Source organism: Pseudophryne corroboree, chromosome 5, assembly GCF_028390025.1.
Source record: "Pseudophryne corroboree isolate aPseCor3 chromosome 5, aPseCor3.hap2, whole genome shotgun sequence".
Taxonomy (NCBI): Eukaryota; Metazoa; Chordata; class Amphibia; order Anura; family Myobatrachidae; genus Pseudophryne; species Pseudophryne corroboree.
The window spans coordinates 377,589,391-377,613,782 of record NC_086448.1 but is presented as its reverse complement, the minus strand read 5'-3'; the positions used below and the strand labels follow the sequence as shown (position 1 = coordinate 377,613,782).

Genomic DNA, 24,392 nt, shown 5'->3' with positions numbered 1-24,392 from the left:
AAGTTTGTTTTTGTTTTTGTGTACCATGCTGTTGCCTAGTAACCCCGTAACACGCGTGGAGCCGCTTTCGGGATATGGTCCGTCTGACTCATGACGTGGCTGGGCGTGTCCGCCGCTGGATAGCGCAGGGACGCTAGTGTTGTGAGGTTGCTATCGCAACCGGCGCAGACGCATGACGTCATTAGAGAAGGATGTACCAGTGGGCTGGCGCGCGCGGGAGAACGGAGGGCTGAGGCGTGCATTAAAGACATGTTGGTTTTCTGGTATGTATGTAGTTCTTGAAAAAGGTGATAAACCGAAACGTTGAACTGAACTGACTCAGACAGTCTGTTATTCTTGTACAAGTCCTGTGAGTGCCGCCCTGTGGAGATTGGATATATATATATATATATATATATATATCTAGCGTGGGGCTCGGCACTCTCTGCATACACACTTTTACTTATTCCGTTGCCCTCTTTATTAGGGGGGTATGACAACTCCCCAATGATACATACACGGGACCGGCGGCACTCGGAAATGAAGACACTGCATAGAAAGCTTGTAGCCAACGTTTCAAAGCAAACTGCTTTTTCGTCAGGGCATATACAATGCAAACAAGACACTAACCACTTTTAAGTGCTCACCATCACCATGCAGCTTCCCGCCTCCGGCTTCCTCCGTTCAGCCGTGCGCGGGTCAATGACGTCACCTGTGCGCCCATCACCATGGTAACAACTATACACAGTATAATAGAATACGACAGCATTTTAGTACAGTCAAACAAATGTATCATGTGTATTTGTAAATATTAACACTGTACCATATGTTTCATATTAAACACTAATAGAATAGTAAGACAGTGGAACGATCTAATGCTTACAATCATAAGAAGCTATGCATGCCACTATTTTCATTAAGCCCCTTAGGGCTAAGGGTGTCCAACAAAAATATCCACTTTGCCTCACGCTGTCTAAGTAATTTGGATCGATTCCCACCTCTAGCTGATAAAGGGATATGATCAATAATTTTATGTTTTAGTGAAGTGGGAGAATGTCTGGCCACAGCAAAGTGCCGGGCTACCGGCTGTTCACTTTTTCCAGATAAAATGGCTTCCCTGATGGCAAATCTATGCTGACCCATCCTCACTTTAAACTAGCAGTCCGTCTTGCCGACATAATATTTGCCACAAGGGCAAATTAACACATAGATTACAAATTTGGATGAGCAAGTAAGATGGTGATAAATTTTAAATGTTTTGTTGGAGAAAGGGTGTTTAATCATATCCCCCGTAAGCATATAGCTGCATGTTACACAGCCTAAACATTTAAAACATCCAAACTTCTTATTGCCCAGGAAAGTGGATGGAAAAGTGCGTTTACCTAAATCAGTTATGTCTGTGTGCACAATAAAATCTCGGATGTTTCTGCCCCGTGAATGGCAGCACATAATGCTTTTATCCCTAAAACCAGAAAGGTCAGCATAGATTTGCCATCAAGGAAGCCATTTTATCTGGAAAAGGTGAACAGCCGGTAGCCTGGCACTTTGCTTTGGCCAGACATTCTCCCACTTCACTAAAACATAAAATTATTGATCATATCCCTTTATCAGCTAGAGGTGGGAATCAATCCAAATTACTTAGACAGCGTGAGGCAAAGTGGATATTTTTGTTGGACACCCTTAGCCCTAAGGGGCTTAATGAAAATAGTGGCATGCATAGCTTCTTATGATTGTAAGCATTAGATCGTTCCACTGTCTTACTATTCTATTAGTGTTTAATATGAAACATATGGTACAGTGTTACTATTTACAAATACACATGATACATGTGTTTGACTCTGTACTAAAATGCTGTCATATTCTATTATACTGTGTATAGTTGTTACCATGGTGATGGGCGCACAGGTGACGTCATTGACCCGCGCACGGCTGAACAGAGGAAGCCGGAGGCGGGAAGCTGCGTGGTGATGGTGAGCACTTAAAAGTGGTGAGTGTCTTGTTTGTGTTGTATATGCCATGACAAAAAAGCAGTTTGCTTTGAAACGTTGGCTACAAGCTTTCTGTGCAGTGTCTTCATTTCCGAGTGCCGCCGTTCACGTGTTTATATATATATATATATATATATATATATATATATATATTTATTTCAAAAATAGTGTTGATAGTTTATTTCTACTTTTTATCAATTAACAAATTGCAAAGTGTTTGAATAGAAGAGAAATCTAAATCTCAGCAGTATTTGGTATAAGCTCCATTTGCCTTCAATACAGCATCAATTCTACTAGGTACACTTGCATACAGTTTTTGATGGAACTTGGCAGGGAGCTTGTTCCGAATGGGATACGGTCATTAGGTCGACCATTATTGGTCGACATGGTCACCAGTTCGACATGTACTAGGTCAACATGGAAAAAGGTCAACGTGCATTTTTCAAAAATGTTTAATTTTTTTTTTTTACTTTTTCATACTTTACGATCCACGTGGACTACGATTGAGAATAGTAACATGTGCTGAGCGCAGCGGTAGTGGAGCGAGGCACCTTGCCCGAAGCATGGCGAGCGAACCCAGGGCACTAATTGGGGTTCCCCATCACTTTACGAAGAAAATGACACCCAAAAAAGAAAAAAAACTCATGTTGACCTTTTCCCATGTCGACCTAATGACCATGTCGACCTAGTGACCATGTCGACCTAAAGCATGTTGACCAATAGTGGTTGACCTAATGACTGTCGACCTAAGTGTGGTCGACCTAATGACCCATACAACCACAGATCTTCTGTGGATGTAGGCTTGCTCAAATCCTTCAGTCTCACCCTGTGTGGGATACGGTCATTAGGTCGACCACACGTAGGTCAACAGTCATTAGGTTGACCACTATTGGTCGACATGCATTAGGTCGACATAGTCACTAGGTTGACATGGAAAAGGGTTGACATGCGTTTTTCAAAAAAAATTCTGTTTTTTGAACTTTTTCATACTTTACGATCCACGTGGACTAAGATTGGGAATGGTAACCTGTGCCGAGCGCAGCGATAGCGGAGTGAGGCACCTTGCCCATAGTCGCTTGCTATGCAAGGGGACACGGTGCACTAATTGGGGTTCTCCATCACTTTACAAAGAAAACGATACAAAAAAAAAGGTAAAAACATTCATGTCAACATTTTCCCAAGTCGACCTAATGACCAAGCTGACCTAGTGGCCATGTCGACCTAATGCATGTCGACCAATAGTGGTCGACCTAATGACTGTCGAACTAAGTGTGGTTGACTTAATGATCCATACCCCTTCATGTGATCTCAGCAAAAAGCGTGGGTACTCCGAGAAATAATGTGCTAGTTTATTGTGCAAAGCAACGTTTTGTATACAGATGAAAGGGTCATCTGCAGGGATCAATTATGGATAATCTGTATCTGAAATATTGCTGTGTTTTGCATAATGGCCCTCATTCCGAGTTGTTCGCTCGCAAGGCGATTTTAGCAGAGTTACACACGCTAAGCCAACGCCTACTGGGAGTGAATCTTAGCTTCTTAAAATTGCGACCGATGTATTCGCAATATTGCGATTACAAACTACTTAGCAGTTTCAGAGAAGCTTCAGACTTACTCGGCATCTGCGATCAGTTCAGTGCTTGTCGTTCCTGGTTTGGCGTCACAAACACACCCAGCGTTCGCTCAGACACTCCCCCGTTTCTCCGGCCACTCCTGCGTTTTTTCCGGAAACGGTAGCGTTTTTATCCACACGCCCATAAAACGCCGTGTTTCCGCCCAGTAACACCCATTTCCTGTCAATCACACTACGATAGCCGGAGCGAAGAAAAAGCCGTGAGTAAAAATACTATCTTCATTGTTAAATTACTTGGCGCAGTCGCAGTGCGAATATTGCGCATGCGTACTAAGCGGAATTTCACTGCGATGCGATGAAAATTACCGAGCGAACGACTCGGAATGAGGGCCAATAAACGAGTTTATGCAATGGTTGTTACAGTGCCTTTCTTATAGATAGATAGATAGATAGATAGATAGATAGATAGATAGATAGATAGATAGATAGATAGATAGATAGATAGATAGATCGATCGATCGATCTATGGGGGTAATTCCAAGTTGATTGCAGCAGTAAATTTTTTAGCAGTTGGGCAAAACCATGTGCACTGCAGGGGAGGTAGATTTAACATGTGCAGAGAGAGTTAGATTTGGGTGTGGTGTGTTCAATATGCAATCTAATTTGCAGTGTAAAAAAAAGCAGCCAGTATTTACCCTGCACAGAAATAAAATAACCCACCCAAATCTAACTCTTTTGCACATGTTATCTCTGCCTCCCCTGCAGTGCACATGGTTTTGCCCAACTGCTAAAAAATTTCCTGCTGCGATCAACTTGGAATTACCCCCTATGTGTGTCTGTACTGAATATTATTTTTCAACCTTATGTCAGCTGTAAGAACAATATTTCTAATGAATTATTTACATAGTTGTCACAGAACACGGACAATAAAGCACAAATTCAGATGTTTGACAGAAGGAACGTGTGGAATTAACAAAAGTAAGAATTTTATTTAGATTTTATGCTAAAACTGATGGGTTGGGTGCACACTTATTTTGCTCACAACCAGAAAATATATGTCTATAAGATGTGAGAGGACTGAGCATGTGTGAGAACATTCGCATCCTCCCGGTTTCACTTCACACCTTCACAATGCAAGCCCACACTACAGAATCCCAGGAACAAGGCATACAGAGGAACTTGCAAACAGACTATAGGACAAGTAACAGTTTCAGCTAAACTGAATCGCAAAACATCTCAGGGTTCTCTGTATTAGAAAACAACGACTAGCAACCGCAATGTAAACATGTTACATTATCATCTACATATAACAAATTATAATATGTACAGACACATTTACAAACTATACAAAACACACTTTTCAAATGGAACATATACAGTGGAACATTGACGTACTGTATATTACACCCGTATATTGTGTAGTAAACACCTTCAACCCAGCAAATAGGCAATAGAGGTTCACACTGATGTTAGTACGAATCTGAAGCAGTGTCTTCACTTGTAATGTTATGCATATACTGTAACTATAAGCAAAAACTAACCTGTCCTGGGGCTGCTGGAGATAACCTTGTAGATGATGTAAAATAGTAGAAGTAAATGAAACATGCAGGTCTTGCTGGCATAGACAAACATCTCTTCAGCTACACTCAGATTATGTGAATTAGAGACACCAGGGCAGAGATGACTGATTCTCTGATGATACCCAGAATGCAGGTAAATACTGAAGCCTCCCAGTGGCCCACCTCTTTCTTACACCTGGAGGTGGAGTCTTCGGCAGCTAAAACCTGCTACAGCAGTAAGGAATCTGGAAGATTTCTAAAATGACTATTATGTATTCTCGGGGGGAAAGTTACATACGTGTTTCATGAAAAACAATTAAAGAGGATGTTCCACGGTCAGATTACTTTATTGGTTTGTATGTCACGATTCTCACTAGCCTGCCTCTGTGCTTTTCGAGCATGTCCTAATAACAGTGTTGTTTATTGTCATTGCTATCTGATATAACCCATATTTCTTTCTGGATGATATTACACACATGGCCGGATTAAGGGGATCATTCTGAGTTGATCGTAGCTGTGCTAAATTTAGCACAGCTACGATCAATCACACTGACATGCCGGGGGACGCCCATCACAGGGCTAGTCCGCCCCGCATGTCAGTGCCCCCCCCTACCCGCAGAAGTGCAAAGGCATCGCACAGCGGCGATGCCTTTGCACTTTAAGGGCCGAAACACACGAGGCGGCTGGTGACGCCCAGCAAACACCCGGCCGGCTTTAAACCGCTGCCGTGATGTAAAGACACATGCAGCGCAATGTGTCCTTACACACGGCACGGTCCCGGCCCGGCTGCCGGGTTGCAGCCGGGTCTCACCACTGGAAGGTCCGGCTGCCGGGCGGGCGCCTGGCCGTCTTTGCAGCCAGTAAACCGTGTGTGTGAAGGGGAGCTTTCACACACAACGTTTTTTTCCCAAGCCGTGTCTGATGCTGCGCATGCGCACAGCATCACACACGGCTCAAAGCCGTTCTGTGTGACAGACTCTGCCGGTTTCTCCCGGATGGCAAAAAGCCGGACAAAGTTTGTCCGGCTTTTTGCCATCCGGGAAAAACCGGAGTGTGTGTTACAGCCCTAAGAGTAGCTCCCGGCCAGCGCAGCTTTAGCTTGCTGGCCGGGAGCTACTCATCGCTCCCCGGCCCGCAGCGGCTGCGTGTGACGTCACGCAGCCGCTGCGGCCCACCCACCTTTCGGTCTGGCCACGCCTGCGTTGATCGGACCGCTCCCTCCGCCCCCTCCCGCCGTTCCGCCCCCTCCCGCCCAGCGACCGCCTCTGCCTGTCAATCAGGCAGAGGCGATTGCATCCCTGCTATGGCCTTCAGCCGTCTGGCATGCACCGGCGCACTACGGCACCGGCGCATGCGCAGTAGGGACCCGTTTGCTCGGCTTTGACAAAAAGCAGCGAGCAAATGGGTCAGAATGACCCCCTAAGGGCCACATGGGCCTGGAGCTGAAAAATGATCAAGTGCCTATTGTGTGAAGCAGTACAGCTGAAACCTGTGCTGTGTGGGTGTGCCATACTTACCTAATCTCCCGGATTCTGCGGGAGACACACGGTTTTTCGAGTAGTCCCCTGCAGCCCCGGAAGAGTGGGCACACCTCCCTCATTCTGCCCACTTCCTAGTGAAGTGGGCAGAATGTGGAGAAAAGCACAGCAAAATCGCAGACTGGCGGAGGGGGCTGAGCCTAATGCCGCGATTATATGTTAATTGCGTCATTTAGCTCCGCCCCTTATGCAAATATTAACCAATTGTGAACGTTTCCTGGTGAGTAGGCGGGGCTTAATGATATAATTATCTCAGCCCCGCCCTCGTCGCCGCCCACCTGCTTCTCCTCTCCGGGCATCTCCCGGAGAGGAGATTTAAAATTCGGTAAGTATGGAGTGTACACAATTTGAATACTCATGATTTATGGACAACTGTGTTGCCAGCTTGGCAGCTTGTGATTATCGTGCTGCCATGAGGATGGGCCTATTTTTATGCGGAGGCCTGGAGCTGGAAGTCCATCCGCCCCATTGTTAATCTTGCCCTAATTACACACCAAGATGAGGGGTAGCAGAAGTGTGTCGTAGCAATGGGTAATGCAAACTTTTCATAGTTCATATAGATACATGGCTGAAAAGCACAGAAGGGAACTACAAATAAAAATCAATATATTAAAGGTAACAAATCAGCATATATAGAGAAAATAAATAAAATAAATAAATTAAATATAACTATATGTGGATAACTTAAAGGCCTTGTGAGTTGTTTCATTTCTTACACTGATAGGGTTGCTCCATAAATTTGAAACCCTTGGTTAGTGAACATAGAAGTTAGGAGCTGATTGCCTGGTGAAATTTATCACTCACACTGAAATTGATCACTCATTGATAAATAAGGGCATTAGTACTTAGCAGGGGAGGATTGGCCCACCGGGGTACCATGCAAGTCACCGGCGAGCTGGCCCTACCCCATTTCTTCTGGGCCGATGCACATAGTGCTCTGAGCCGGGGACGGCCGCTACCGCGATCAGAGCTTTCACACTGGGCAACTACAGCGGGCTTCTGCTTAGAAAACGTCCGCGGAAGGTCCCGCCTGCGAGCCGCTGCCAGCTTATGTTAAAATCAGTGGGGTGGGGTTAAAATCAATCGGAGCAGTTATCAGAGGACATTTAACTCGCGGCAATTGGAGGTGTAATGTGGGTGGAGCTGGAGCTCTGAACTCCCTGATGTCCGCTCCTGCCGTGCCAATGCCAGATGCCCGCCATTAGTAAATCTGTGCGCCATGAGAACTTGTGCTGCATGCTGCCTTTTGAAATTGTAAGGCAGCGAACGGCCTTTAACAGCAGTCAGCATTTGTTGTGCGCTGTGTATGTGTGGCTGTGGCCCCGACCCTCCCTCTACACTTGCTACAATCATTGAAGCTGCAGCACGGCCACAGAGTCTGCAGATGTCTGATGTGGAGCCTTGGGGACTGCACTGGGAATGGCCAGTGGCAGTAGAAGAGGGGGTAGGTGATCAGAGACCAGTCTGTCTGCCCTATTTCTCCAGCCCACCTCTTACTTCTTCCTCTCCGCCGTGTTGTCTGTCTCCTTGACTCTTCCTTTTCCTCACCATGGGCGAGATGCACCATCGCTTGTAAAGTGATAAAATGGAGAGTGAAAAAGTACCAGCCAATCAGCTCCTGTCATTTTTCAAACACAGCCTCTGACATGGCAGTTAGGACCTGATTGGCTGGATCTTTCTCACTCTCCATTTTATCACTTTATAAGCGATGATGCATCTAGTACCTTGTCTCTATCACCCCCTGTCTCTCGTACACCCCCCCCCGTGTCTATGTCTATTACCCCTCTATCTCTCTGACACCCCCCATGTCTGTCTCTATTACCCCCTGTCTCTCTGACACACTCTTCCACCTGTGTCTGTCTTTCTGACACACCCCTCCACATGTGTCTGTCTCTATTACCACTCTGTCTCTCTGACAACCCCACCTCCGTGTCTGTCTCTATTACCCCCTGTCTCTATAACACACCCCTGCACCTGTGTCTGTCTCTTTCACCCCCTGTCTCTCTGACACCCCCCCACCTGTGTCTGTCTCTATTACCCCTCCGTCTCTCTGACACCCCCCTGTGTCTGTCTCTATTACCTCTCTGTCTCTCTGAAACCAGCCCCCCCCCGTGTCTGTCTCCATTACCCCTTTGTCTCCCTGACATCCCTCCTTGTCTGTTGCCATTACCCCTCTGTCTCTCTGACACCAACCCCCCCCCATGTCTGTATCCATTACCCCTCTGTCTCTCTGACACCCCCACGCCACATGTCTGTCCCTATTACCCCTCGGTCTCTCTGCCCCTCCCCCCCCCCCCCCGTGTCTGTCTCTATCACCCATTGTCTTTCTGACACCTTCTTTCCCTCATCATGGCCCCCATTTATCAACATTAATTTTCAATAATGTTTATTAACATTACCACCCGTCATGTTTTTTTACCTGAATTCAGTATTGAAGCTGCCACCTAAAACACCCAGCAGCACTGTTTGTCACATTCAGAACTTCAAGTTGTCTGTACCCCATTTCCAGCACTGCCTGAGTGCAGAGCCGGCCTTAGCTATAGGCAGGCTAGGCATTTGCCTAGGGCATCCAAGCATGTCCCTGCAGTACCTAATGCTGGGAGGGACAGTCTGCAAACTATCTGTTACTTTCTAAATGTATTCAATCAGTACTTATATACACTGCTGTTTACATTTGTCAAATAGAATGCACACTGTCCCTTGAACTCCCTCCGACATGCTTGAATGCCGCTGACTTGTGAGACCTTAGACAGCAGAAGCCCAGTAACTGCAATTCCTGGACCTGTGACATTTTCACTGAATACATAAAGATTTTACTGGGTAGCTCTTTATGATACCACATGTGTATTGTGGAAGACTGCTCCACATAAATCTGACATCACCTATACTGCTTGTGCACATGGGGGAGGGGGACCCTGCTATCCTGTGTACCTTATCCCTGTGCAAACCCCAGGTGTCTGCAGGGATATACCATGGGCAGTGTTCTCCCCACACTTTATTTCTGAGTCAGTCCATGCCGTAAGATTCCCTAGCACTGTAACGTGGTCAGTAAGTTTAATTGCGCTATTTCTATATGAAACATCAGTGCAGCGTGACTTTCAGATGCGTCAGACTGGAGAGCAGAGCATATTGCTCCCGCAGTATAAAATAAAGGGCATGCAGTTGCCGGGAGTAACAGACACCAGCAAACACACTAAACAGTGAAGAGAATGGACAGTTGCTACATGTTTGATACTGGTCTTTTTGTAAAACCAGCAATTATGGCATTATCTGGACATTGCTGCCATCTGTGTCCAACCAGTAAGCTAAAATAAAGTATGAGGCTTGCAAAGGATGGCATACACTGTGAGGTCACATCCCTTGTATGGGTGCCCCTTTAACGGGTGCGAGCGCAAGCACTCACCCATCCTGCCACCCCCATCTCACAAAACGCAGTCACGGATCTAGGGAGCTGCATGGGGGCCCACACTGATTGCAAGCACACCAGCAAGCAAAAGTAAGTAAGCTACTAGCATTACTAATGTGGGGCATATGTGTAAGGTGAATTACTGTGTGGAATTATGTGTATTATGGGCATTACTAATGTGGGGCATATGTGTAAGGTGCATTACTGTGTGGAATTATGTGTATTATGGGCATTACTAATGTGGTTCATATGTGTAAGGTGCATTACTGTGTGGAATTATGTGTATTATGGCCCTCATTCCGAGTTGTTCGCTCACTAGCTGCTTTTAGCAGCATTGCACACGCTAAGCCGCCGCCCTCTGGGAGTGTATCTTAGCTTAGCAGAATTGCGAACGAAAGATTCGCAAAATTGCGAATAGAAATTTCTTAGCAGTTTCTGAGTAGCTCCAGACTTACTCAGCCATTGCGATCAGTACAGTCAGTTTCGTTCCTGGTTTGACGTCACAAACACACCCAGCGTTCGCCCAGACACTCCCCCGTTTCTCCAGCCACTCCCGCATTTTTCCCAGAAACGCCAGCGTTTTTTCACACACACCTATAAAACGGCCAGTTTCCGCCCAGAAACACCCACTTCCTGTCAATCACACTCCGATCACCAGAACAAAGAAAAATCCTCGTAATGCCGTGAGTAAAATACCTAACTTTTGAGTAAAATAACTAAGCGCATGCGCTCTGCGAACATTGCGCATGCGCAGTAAGCAACTAATCGCAATATAGCGAAATTCGGCAACGAGCGAACAACTCGGAATGAGGGCCTATGGGCATTACAAATGTGTTCATATGTGTAAGGTGCATTATTGTGTGGAATTTTGTGTATTGTGGGCATTACTAATGTGTGGCATATGTGTAAGGTGCATTACTATGTGGAATTATGTGTATTATGGGCATTACTCTGGGGCATTATGCAGGGTTGAACTGGCCCACAGGGGCACAGGGTAACCCCCCGGTGGGCCCCACTGCCTGAGTGTTGCTGGGTCAGATGCAGAACTAGCGGCAGTGCTATGGGGCATCAGCCAAAATTTTGCTTAGGGCATCGAATTGGCTAGGGCCGGCTCTGTCTGAGTCATACGACCGGGCATGGTTCTATCTCTTCCCTCTGTCTGTATCTTCTGTCACGATCCGGGTATCTGGACGCCATTACCTGCCTTTCAGATGTCTCCTGAGGCTTGCTCAGCGTTCCAAGGCCGGATCTCATCTGTGTCCACATACTGCACATTCCTCCTGTCACGCTGAGATGCTGTCACAGCAGCGCCATGTTTGAATCCTGCATGGCGTCTCCCGTTCTCCGCGGCCTTCGCCGCCGCTCCTGTGTTATAGGTACAGGTTGTCAGTGTGGTGTTCCATGCCTGCCGCGGCCTCCGTTGTCATCCACGAGTCTCAGCATACATTTGTCTGTCTGGCGTCTCCTGTCCTCTGTGGCCGGCGTTGCCATTGCAGTTATGTTTCCACATGGTTTCCCAAGCCAGTTTTCCCTCCAAGTTCTAATATGGGCGCAGCCATGTTGGATCTAATCACATGTCTCAGTTCCTCCAATCCACTGCCTCTGGAAATCTGCATAATTGCCCAGCCAATGCCTGCATTGCTGCAGGTATAAGTATCCTGTGCCTGGGCCAGGAAATCGTCAGTGCTTTGTTTGTCATACCTTGTTCCAGTCTCTCTCCTGTGGTTGTGTTTCCAGGTTCCAGCTCCTGTCTCCAGCATCCACTAAAGAGACCCGCACCTGCCTACCATCCTGCGGTGCAGCCTGACTCTGCAGTCCTCCGTGGCTGATCCAGTTTCCAGTTTCCAGCTATTTCATCTGCTTCCAGCAGTATCCACTATCACTGGTAATCATCCTTCAACTCCTCTGTTTCCACGCTCCCTAGCATCTTACTACATTCACTCCGTGTTTCATCACCTGGCTGGTTCCACCCAGCATTCATTCAGTGACTTTATCATCTGGCTGATTCCATTCCGCATCCACTCCGTGTCTTACCACCTGGCTGGTTCCATCCAGCAATTACAACAGCTGATTCAAGTCACCAGCTTCATCTGTTCCATCTACTGGCATGTTCCTTGGATATCTTCACTACTACAGCCAGGCCTGGTAAGGTTATTCCATCTAAGGACTTTAACAACTGTTCTTAACCTACCAGTGTCCTGTGTAACCATTTCATGGTCAGAGTGCTCCAGGAATCATATTATTTATCATTGCCATTATTTACCTTGAATGCTGTTTGTTTACATGGAGTCTGTTAATAAACTTTTATTTTGACTTTTACCTGGTTGTCATGGTCACACCTTCGGGTTTCCTTTTAACACTTACATGTCCAGGGGTCTGATTAAACCTCCCCGGTTTAAGTTCCTATCAGCCCCTACAACTGAGGCTTTCTCCTGTCAGCCAAAACCCTCAGTTGTGACAGTAAGCACTGACCATATGAATCCAGCCGGAGACCAGGATCAAGCGGCCAGGCCGATGCAAGAACTGGCAGCCCGACTTGAACATCAGGAGGCTGCACAAGGCCACATCATCCGCTGTCTCCAGGATCTCTCTACGCGGCTGGACGGGATTCAAACGACCCTCCGTGGACCTGGCACGTCCGATGCGTCCACAACAATGACACCAGCTGTAACCCCACCCACCTTACCCATTTCCATTCCACGTTTTCATCTCCCAACGCCAGCAAAGTTTGACGGATCTCCAAAGTTCTGCAGGGGATTTCTTAACCAATGCGAAATCCACTTTGAGCTTCAGCCTGGCAATTTTTCCAGCGACCGTACTAGAATTGCCTATATCATTTCCCTTCTCAGCGGCTCAGCCCTTGACTGGGCATCACCTTTATGGGAGAAGTCTGATCCCCTGCTGTCCTCTTATACGGACTTTGTGGCAACATTCAGGCGCATCTTCGACGAGCCAGGCCGGGTAACCTCTGCTTCATCTGAGATTCTCCGTTTACGCCAGGGAACACGTACTGTGGGACAGTATCTCATACAGTTCAAAATCCTGGCATCCGAACTGGCATGGAACGACAAGGCCCTGTATGCTGCATTCTGGCATGGCTTATCAGAACGCATCAAGGATGAGTTAGCTACCAGAGACTTGCCCTCTAAGTTGGATGAGCTAATTTCTCTTTGCACGAAGGTTGATCTACGTTTCAGAGAGAGAGCAACCGAGCGAGGAAGATCGTCTGCTCCAAAATCTTCTGCTCCTCCTCTTCGTCAACCGTCTCCATCCAAGGATGAGCCCATGCAAATTGGCCGTTCCCGTCTATCTCCCGCTGAGCGCCAAAGACGTCTCTCTGAGTCTCTCTGTCTCTATTGTGCAGCTCCGTCTCACATTATCAATGCCTGTCCCAAACGTCCGGGAAACTCCAAATCCTAGCTCGCCAAGGAGAGGGCCGGCTAGGAGTAATGATCTCCTCTCCATCTCCTCATGATTGTAATCTCCCAGTCTCGCTCCAAATTGCTCAACGTTACAGGAACGTCATTGCCCTCCTTGATTCCGGAGCAGCTGGGAATTTCATAACCGAAGCTTATGTTAAACAGTGGTCCCTACCCACCGAGAGACTTCCTTCGTCCATCTCCTTAACTGCAGTAGATGGCAGCAAGATTTTCGACGCAGTTATTTCTCTAAGGACTCTACCAGTTCGTCTGAGAGTGGGAGTTCTTCATGCAGAATTTATTTCCTTCCTAGTGATTCCAAGAGCCACACATCCAGTGGTTTTGGGCCTTCCATGGCTCCGTCTCCACAATCCGTCGATTGACTGGACTACTACGCAAATACTAGCATGGGGTCCCTCCTGTGCTAAGACTTGTTTGTCCAAAGTGCTTCCTGTTTGTTCTTCTTTCCCCTGGTCGTCTGATGTTCCACCTCCTCCATATCAAGACTACACGGACGTGTTCAGTAAGGCTTCTGCTGATATCCTTCCTCCTCATAGAGAATGGGACTGCCCAATTGATCTCATTCCAGGGAAGGTTCCACCTCGAGGCCGAACTTACCCGTTGTCTCTGCCTGAGACGCACTCCATGGAGGAGTACATCAAAGAGAACCTGGCGAAAGGTTTTATCCGACCTTCTTCTTCTCCAGCTGGCGCAGGCTTCTTCTTCGTTAAGAAGAAGGACGGTGGTCTGCGACCGTGCATCGATTACAGAGGTCTGAACGACATTACCGTCAAGAACCGGTATCCTTTACCTTTGATTACAAAGCTCTTCGATAGAGTCAGCGGAGCAACCATCTTTACGAAGTTGGATTTGATGGGTGCCTACAATCTCATCCGGATCCGTGAGGGCGACGAGTGGAGGACCGCTTTTAACACCCGTGATGGACATTATGAGTACCTCGTCATGCCCTTCGGATTGAGCAACGCTCCAGCTGTCTTCCAACATTTCGTGAATGAGATCTTCAGGGACATTTTATATCGCCATGTCGTGGTTTATCTAGATGATATCCTCATCTTTGCCAATAATCTGGAGGAACATCGTTTCTGGGTAAAGGAGGTCCTGTCCCGTCTCCGTGTCAATCATCCCTATTGCAAATTGGAGAAATGTATCTTTGAAGTTAAATCCATTCCGTTCCTAGGTTACATCGTGTCCGGTTCCGGACTAGAGATGGATCCTGAGAAACTACAAGCAATCCAGAATTGGCCGATACCCTTAACCCTCAAAGGGGTCCAGAGGTTCTTAGGGTTCGCCAATTATTACAGAAAGTTCATACGAGACTTTTCCACCATTGTGGCACCTATCACTGCATTAACCAAGAAGGGTGCTAACCCGTCCTAGTGGTCTGAAGAAGCTACGCAAGCTTTTCATCTTCTAAAACAACGTTTCATCTCTGCACCAGTTCTGAAACAGCCCGACACCGACTCTCCTTTCATCTTAGAGGTGGATGCCTCCTCCGTTGGAGTAGGAGCGGTATTATCCCAGAGGGCTAAAGATGGCCATCTACATCCCTGCAGTTTCTTCTCCCGAAAGTTCTCCCCAGCTGAGCGCAACTATGCCATTGGCGACCAGGAGTTGCTAGCCATCAAGCTCGCTCTTGAGGAGTGGAGATATCTGTTGGAGGGAGCTTCTCATTCAATCATGATACTTACCGACCACAATAATCTTTTATACCTGAAAGGCGCACAATGTCTTAACCCCCGTCAGGCCAGATGGGCACTTTTCTTTTCCAGGTTTGACTTTAAACTCCAGTTCTGTCCGGGCTCGCAGAATCGCAAGGCCGATGCCCTTTCCCGCTCTTGGGAGCAAGAAAACGAGTCAGAGTCTTCAGACAAGCATCCTATTATTAATCCGTTGGCCTTCTCCACGGTAGGGATGGACTCTACGCCCCCACCAGGGAAAAGTTTTGTGAAGCCGGTGTTAAGGAAGAAGCTCATGCATTGGGCCCATGCTTCCAGTTTTGCCGGACATACAGGCATTCAGAAAACCCTCGAGTTTATCTCTAGATCCTACTGGTGGCCAACTCTGAAGAAGGACGTCAAGGAGTTTATTGCCTCTTGCCCAAAGTGTGCCCAACACAAAGTTCCTCGCCAGTCTCCTGCGGGGCAACTGGTTCCATTATCTGTTCCCAGTCGACCATGGACCCATTTGTCAATGGACTTTGTTACAGATCTGCCTATATGCAGCAAGTTTAATACCATCTGGGTGGTAGTTGACCGGCTCACCAAGATGGCACATTTCATACCCCTTACCGGTCTTCCGCCAGCTTCCAAGTTGGCTCAAGCCTTTATCCAAGAGATCTTTCGACTTCACGGTCTCCCTGAAGAAATCATCTCCGATCGTGGAGTACAATTTGTAGCCAAATTTTGGCGAAGTTTGTGTCAAGCCCTCCAAGTCAAGTTAAAGTTTTCCACAGCTTACCATCCTCAGACCAATGGTCAAACCGAGTGGGTGAATCAGGACTTGGAGGCCTTCCTCCGCATTTACGTGTCTTCCTCCCAAGATGACTGGGTTCAACTCCTTCCCTGGGCCGAGTTTAGCCACAACAATCAATACCATTCCTCATCCTCCTCAACACCATTCTTCATCAACTATGGATTTCACCCTAAGGTTCCAGAATTCCAACCGCTTCCAGCAACTTCTGTTCCAGCAGTGGATGTCACCTTGCGTCAGTTTTCAAACAACTGGAAGAATGTCCGCGCAGCCCTGCTTAAAGCCTCATTTAGGTATAAGAAGTTTGCCGATAGGAAGCGTAGAGCGGTTCCGGCTCTCAAGGTGGGTGATCGAGTATGGTTGTCCACGAAGAATTTGAGGTTGAGAGTTCCCAGCATGAAATTTGCTCCTCGTTACATTTGTCCTTTTACAATTGAACAAGTCATCAATCCTGTTGCTTACAGACTCCAGTTACCTCCCTTCTTAAAAATACCCAGGACATTCCATGTTTCCTTGTTGAAACCACTGATCCTGAATCGGTTTCATTCTGCACTTCCTCCAGCTCCTAAAGTTCAGACTCAACGGGGAGTCGAGTATGAGGTGGCCAAGATTCTGGACTCACGTTTCCGTTACGGTCAGTTGCAGTATCTTATTGACTGGAAGGGCTATGCTCCTGAAGAACGCTCTTGGACCAATGCGTCTGATGTCCATGCTCCTGCCTTGGTCCGGAATTTCCACTCGAAGTTTCCTCTAAAGCCTAAGAAGCGTCCTGGGGCCACTCCTAAAGGGGGGGGGGGGTGCTGTCACGATCCGGGTATCTGGACGCCATTACCTGCCTTTCAGATGTCTCCTGAGGCTCGCTCAGCGTTCCAAGGCCGGATCTCATCTGTGTCCACATACTGCGCATTCCTCCTGTCACGCTGAGATGCTGTCACAGCGGCGCCATGTTTGAATCCTGCATGGCGTCTCCCGTTCTCCACGGCCTCCGCCGCCGCTCCTGTGTTATAGGTGCAGGTTGTCAGTGTGGTGTTCCATGCCTGCCGCGGCCTCCGTTGTCATCCACGAGTCTCAGCATACATTTGTCTGTCTGGCGTCTCCTGTCCTCTGTGGCCGGCGCCGCCATTACAGTTATGTTTCCACATGGTTTCCCAAGCCAGTTTTCCCTCCAAGTTCTAACATGGGCGCAGCCATGTTGGATCTAATCACATGTCTCAGTTCCTCCAATCCACTGCCTCTGGAAATCTGCATAATTGCCCAGCCAATGCCTGCATTGCTGCAGGTATAAGTATCCTGTGCCTGGGCTAGGAAATCGTCAGTGCTTTGTTTGTCATACCTTGTTCCAGCCTCTCTCCTGTGGTTGTGTTTCCAGTTTCCAGCTCCTGTCTCCAGCATCCACTAAAGAGACCCGCACCTGCCTACCATCCTGCGGTGCAGCCTGACTCTGCAGTCCTCCGTGGCTGATCCAGTTTCCAGCTTCCAGCTATTTCATCTGCTTCCAGCAGTATCCACTATCACTGGTAATCATCCTTCAACTCCTCTGTTTCCACGCTCCCTAGCATCTTACTACATTCACTCCGTGTTTCATCACCTGGCTGGTTCCACCCAGCATTCATTCAGTGACTTTATCATCTGGCTGATTCCATTCCGCATCCACTCCGTGTCTTACCACCTGGCTGGTTCCATCCAGCAATTACAACAGCTGATTCAAGTCACCAGCTTCATCTGTTCCATCTACTGGCATGTTCCTTGGATATCTTCACTACTACAGCCAGGCCTGGTAAGGTTATTCCATCTAAGGACTTTAACAACTGTTCTTAACCTACCAGTGTCCTGTGTAACCATTTCATGGTCAGAGTGCTCCAGGAATCATATTATTTATCATTGCCATTATTTACCTTGAATGCTGTTTGTTTACACGGAGTCTGTTAATAAACTTTTATTTTGACTTTTACCTGGTTGTCATGGTCACACCTTCGGGTTTCCTTTTAACACTTACATGTCCAGGGGTCTGATTAAACCTCCCCGGTTTAAGTTCCTCTCAGCCCCTACAACTGAGGCTTTCTCCTGTCAGCCAAAACCCTCAGTTGTGACATCTTCTGTCTGACTGTCCCTCCCTTCCGTCTGTATCTTTACTGTCACTCTGCTCTCTGTATCTTACTTCTTCCTGTCGGCCTCTTTGATCTGTGTCTCTCTTCCCACTGTCCTCTCACATCATCTGTCTGTCTCTTCCCTATATGTTTCTTTCTCCCATCTGCCTGTCTCTGCTAGTATTGTGTTTCTGTTGGATATATGTATGATTTGGAGGCTTTAGAGTACTCTTCTGTGTATTCTATGATCCTGGATGGTTACAGGTGGTTGGATAATCAGACGTAAATGTAATGTATTATGGATGTGTTACTGGAGTGACACAGGCTGATAGTGGTTATGTGCAGAGACGCTGCATTGCTCACATTGGAGGCCATACTCAAACGGATGATCTGCACCTAGCATAGGGCTGGTGCAAGTTTCATGGTGTGACTGATGATGGTATCCTGCGATGCACAAAGCATGATTGCAGCATCTGCAGACAGTGGGCGTCTCAATCCTTGCATATTCAGATGCACAACTGTACACCAGGGAAAGGCTTTGTGGCAGTTAACCACTGCAATAAAATCGCAGATGTGACTGCAGCAAAAGGCGCAAGGAAGGCCGCAACTCGGTCCAACTCAGAATCAGGCCCGATGAGGGGTGATCCCGCCCCCTTTCTCAGACCCCTCTACAGACCATGCCTCTATTAGGGCTGCTTCCAGAAATTTCCCGGGCTGGTTTTCCATCCCAATCCGCCCCTGGTACTTAGATATTAGTACTTTGCCTGAATCTGTAGTGCACGTGTTCAAAAGTGGGTGCCCCCAGCCAGGCCCGGTGCTACCCGCTCAACAAAGGGATGCAGTGCAGGTAGGCGCTGGACAGGAGAGGCGCTGTCCCTGCTCTGCATCCCTGCTGAAGCGCCGTCCTGTCCCCCCCTTCTGCTGCTGCTGGCTACTGCGCCTGTCACACTGACAGGCAGCCGCAGCAGCGCCAGCAGCATGAATCCTTCTCCCCTCTGCCCTGTGACAGTGAGAGGAGTGTCAGTGTTTGTTCGGCCTAAAGGGGGCGGAGCTATATGGACCAAGGGGGCGTGGCTACACAGGACCAGGCTGGCAGACTGTTGAAATTTCTGGCCAGCAAGACTGTGGTAAGTGGATGTAAAAAGAGTGTGAGAGAGAAAGTGTGTGTGTGTGTGTGTGTGTGTGTGTGTGTGTGTGTGTGTGTGTGTGTGTGTGTGTGTATTTGTATATATATGTATGTGTTTGTGTTTATGTATGTATGTATGTATGTATGTATGTATGTATGTATGTATCTATCTGTGTGCAGGGTCGTAACTAGCGCTGCACAGAGTGTGTGTGGGCAGAGTTCACATCCATAGGCTTGCACAGATCTCCTGCAGCTCAGGGGCCCAAGAGGCCGTGGTATCCCTCGTCCCTGCATGACGCTCGCAGCTTGCTTTGGGATCATCAGCAGCGGGACCCGTCTAACTCCGCTCAGGGGCTGGTCGACTTGTCCTCTGCGTGAGGAGACAGCCAGACATTCACTGGCTGTTGTTGTGGAAGGCGCAGTGTACGGCGGCATGGGGCAGTTAGGCACCTCCTTCTATCAGGTTGGACAGCACTGCCTGTACAGAGTGCTGAGGCTGGAGAAGGTGGTGTGAGGGGGTGTCTGACATCCCAAGCACACGGTCCATGGACCGTGCGCAAGCTGCGAGCGCCATGCAGGGCCAGGGAGTTACCACGGCCTCTTGGGCCCCTGAGCTGCAGGAGATCAATGCAAGCCTGGCAACGCTGGGTCAGATGAGGCTGATGAGGATGACTGCTCGTGTACCCGGGCACACTCACAGTGCGCAGGAAGAGCGTCAACACCAACAAGATGGTCCCTGTCCCCAGCTCTGAGCATATCACCAAGATCGTGGAGAGGCAGAGTGAGTTCCCCAGGGCTCTGCGGGCAGGGGGGACTATAAGAGGGATTCCTGGAATGGAGACTCAAAGAGGGACCAGTAATGGAACAATGAGGATTAAAAGGAGGGATCACTCATAGGGACAATGGGGACTAAAAGTAGGGGACCATAAAGGGACATCGACGTGCCCAGTCACCCGTACAGCGCAGGGATGAGGACAGTACCAGATGCAGCTGGCAGCACAGGATGCTGAGGTGTAGTTTTGGGATACAAATGACTATGGCCTGCTGCATGCTATTCTATGTTTTTATATTTTAATTTTAACAGGTTTCAATCCCCTCCTTACCCTGGCATAATGTGTGTAAGGCGATCTACCTGGCGTAATGTGTGTAAGGGGCTGTTCCTGGTGTAATGTGTGTAAGGGGCTGTACTTGGCATAATGTGTGTAAGGGGATCTACCTGGTGTAATGTGTGTAGGGGGTCTGTACTGTACCTGGTGTAATGTGTGTAAGGGACTCTACCTGGCGTAATGTGTGTAAGGGTCTGTACCTGGTGTAATGTGTGTGTAAGGGTCTGTACCTGGTGTAATGTGTGTGTAAGGGTCTGTACCTGGTGTAATGTGTGAGGGACTCTTCTGCAGTATAATGTGTATATGCAGCCGTACTGTATGTTGTGATTTGAATAACGGACACTACTGTGAATGTAATGTGAACTGGTACTATTCTGTGGCCACGCCCCTTCCCCATGAAGCCACACACCTATATTTTCTCTCCCTATTTTGGATACAGGGGGAGGGGGCACAAATTCTCTTTCTGGCACAGGGCACCAAAATGTCTAGTTACGGCTCTGTCTATGTGTATATGTGTGTGTGGGGGCATAATGTGTATAAGTGGCACTTCGGGTAGATGTATCATAAAGCATACATCATTCTTTAACTATTCTGACCTGCTTCATCGCATTATCGCGGTGAAGCGGGTACATACTTTGCCAGCATGTATTAACATGCTTGCATGACGATATTGGAGTGTGTTAGCTCACCTCTCTGTTGATACGCGTCCTCCAATATCAGCTTTCTTTGGTGGCTGCACCAATAGTGCGCATACACCATCACACTCGCTCCCCCGGCCTGCTTACTGGGCATGAGTGAGATCTCACTAATATCGCGAGATCTCACAAGGAGCCCAAAGCCGGCAGCTGCTGCAGGAGTAATTATGTATAAGCGGCACCACTACTGGGGGCATTATGTGTATAAGCAGCACTACTACTAGAGAAATTATGCGTATAAGCGCACTCCTATTGGGGGGCATTATGTGATTAAGCGGCTCTACTACTGGGGACATTATGTGTATATGCGCCACTACTACTGGGGACATTATGTGTATATGCGCCACTACTACTGGGGACATTATGTGTATATGCGCCACTACTACTGGGGACATTATGTGTATATGCGCCACTAGTACTGGGGGCATTATGTGTATAAGCGGAACTACTACTGGGGACATTATGTGTATAAGCAGCACTAGTATTTGAAATGTAATGTGAAAGAGATTGTGCTGCTATGTGGTGTAATTTGTGTGTACTGTGTGGCCACGCCCCTTCCATGAAAGCCCACACCTTTTTTTTCAACGCACGCTGTCCCCTTGTAAAGTATGGGAGGCGAACACCCTAGCACCGGCCCTGCCCCAGCTGTACACCATGCTGAGTGATATACTCATTCATCATATATAGGCTTATGACTGAAGAGGAGGAACTGGATTGTGAAGGGGCATTCTAACATGCTGTAGGCAAAGTTCAGTTATAGTAAAATGCGGGCAATAGAAGACCTGGATTTTAACCCAAACTATGGAGACATGCAAGTTGGCACTGATGGTGATGATGAAGACTAGTAATATATTAAGCTCATGCAGATGCAGTCACATCTCAAGATGTGTGCTTCTCTGAATAGAGAAGAAAATAAGTATTTCTTCCATGCACACTTCTTTTGGGCAAAGTGTGCCGATTTACAGTCCCCATAAGTTCTGCCAAGGGGTCTTCTCTTACTGGGGCATGGACTGTGGATAAAAAAACATTCTCTGTAAATGGTGATTTATTATGTTGGTAACATAAATAAATCATAATAATAAATCTTATAAGTCATAATAATAAAACTCCCTTGAACTAACCTGTATTTTTATTTTTGTGGTTAGTAAGTGAAAGCTATAGATATGTACTCATACTCGTATCCTCAATACACCAATACGGCGTGAAATGCTCAGTGACTGAGCTGCTCGGAGAGATGTAGCATACCAGCTTTTCCTTTCAGTGTTGCATATATTTGCATCGCAGACACAGCAAAACACCACTGAAGTGCGCTAGAGACACTGGACTGTGACTTTACCTGCACAGGAATAATGTAGCGCACACACTTGTGAGATAATCGGTGCTAACCTTCGATTTTGACTGGATCTGTGAGAGAAATCGAAGGATTGTATGCACATTTTAGGTACCTTGCGACGCGATGCGCGGGTTCGCCGCTCGGATGTCACGTCTCAAGGTAGTATGTGCTGCACTTAATATTTATGGAATCGATTGCATGTGTTTTAAAAACACATGCGATATTTCGCACTGCGATGCGTGATGGGCACCTGCTGGGAGCGGACGGAGGCCGCTCCCACTCGGCGGTGACGTGCCCATCACGTGATTACCATGCGATCTATCGCATGATCACATGGTAATCACTTTGGCAGTTCAGGTGCGATGAAATCGCACCTGAATTGCCGGTGTGATGCCCCGTGATGTCGCGTCGCGGGGCATCGCACAAGTGTATGGGCACCATTCGTTTTAAAAATGTACAAAGTTGCAGATGAAGCACAATGAGACTAGTTGTGAGAAATGGCTGCTGTCACATCATGGCATTTCTTCGTGTCAGACTCGTTCACACAGAGATGTACAAATGCTGAGAGCTGTACATCAAATTGATAAGTGTAATCTAGCAAAGTAGCTTTGTCACTTCCAGTTGTTTTATTTATGTGAATTAGATGCACATATTGAGTCGCTCGGTGCATTGAGACTGAAGACAGTGTATGAAGGGACACATCTGTAACTATTTTGTATTGACAGAAAACACTACAAATCATTTAAATTCAATTAGTAAAAACATTTAGAATTCTGACAGTCATTCACTCTACAAACATTTGGATTAACTTGCTTTAAATTGCATGTACTGTATATCAAATGCTTGTCATATTTTATTTTGAAACGACTTTGTTTTTATGCAATTTTTTCTTTATTAAATCTGTTGATTAAGGCATGAAATACCATGTTTACTTTATAACATTATATTACTGTTACTATAATGATTTTTTCTTTATTATTTTTTCATATTTTATGTTTTATTCTTGCTTCAAGTTTCTATGTTCTAAGTAGCATTACAGCATGGTCAGAGACCATAGCCTGCCAGAGACGTTACACACTGAGGAGTTAGAGGTAGCCATGTGCTATGTTCTTAAAATACGTACAATTAATTATAATTTTCCATAAAACATTCCCCCCACCTAGATACTATTTAACTTTGGTGTTCTGCTTGATGATTAGTTTCTCATTAAGGTTTGGTAATATGTCTCCTAGGAGAATAGCAAACCCAACAATCTGTTGTGACAGTCACTTAAATGATGGCTAGAGAAAGCTCTCAATGATCAGGAACATGTAATAACAAGCTACAGACGTCATTTATCATAATGATGAAAAAAACAACTATTGGCTTTGATCTTAGAAAAACAAAATCAGATTAATAACATATTTTGCAACTTAGACACAATGAGAGACAAGATGTTTGTTACTGCACGTGGTATTTGTAAGCTGTGCCGTAGCAGGGCTCAAATGCGCTGTGTGCCAGCCTGTCCCCTGAGTGCCTGACGTTGTGACATTGCGTGCATTACATCATAACACCGCGTTGAAGGGACACTGAGGCGATCCAGTGCTGCTGCTGCGATCCTGGCTGCAGGGTGCTAGACAGGAGCAAGGGCAGTGATCTGTGTGGAGTGTGGACACCCCTAGTTACTACCCTGTTTGTAAGTTTCTTCTTATAACAAAGTACTTTTTGTTATATCAATCTTTGAACTCATGTAAACTATGCCTATCTGTCTAAACATACTGTCTGGAACTGGGCACTTTCTTCTCATTTCAAATAGAAAATCGCTTTGCCAATCAAGAAATCAGAAAGGCAGGTTCAGTTCAATGTAGGAGGCTTCCTGTATAATTGGCTAGGAAAGGCCTGAAGGTCTTCTTTCTTATACCACTTTCATACCGTCTGAGGCGGGTCGCACCCGGGAGCCTGACACGGGAGCTCCCAGTGTGCGACCCGCCTCAATACCCCCTTTCACACCGCAGACTGCAAACCGGCAATACGCCGGGTTGGTGACGTGTGCGGTGACTCGGCGTGGGCGGTGCTGGGAGATCACATAATCTCCAAGCGCCGCCCGTCCACAC

At 47.1% G+C, this 24,392-nt stretch overlaps 1 protein-coding gene across 2 annotated transcripts in view; it reads right to left on the bottom strand.

The window, feature by feature from the left end:
* Nucleotides 1-5,700, bottom strand: part of PKD1L1 (polycystin 1 like 1, transient receptor potential channel interacting) — a 608,224-nt gene extending 602,524 nt beyond the window's left edge. For both annotated transcript variants that reach the window (XM_063922691.1, XM_063922693.1), the window contains exon 1: nucleotides 5,082-5,700. In XM_063922691.1, the coding sequence (XP_063778761.1) occupies nucleotides 5,082-5,172 (91 nt within the window). In that variant the 5' untranslated portion in view covers nucleotides 5,173-5,700. The remainder of the gene's footprint in view (nucleotides 1-5,081) is intronic.
* Nucleotides 5,701-24,392: the final 18,692 nt, after the last annotated feature.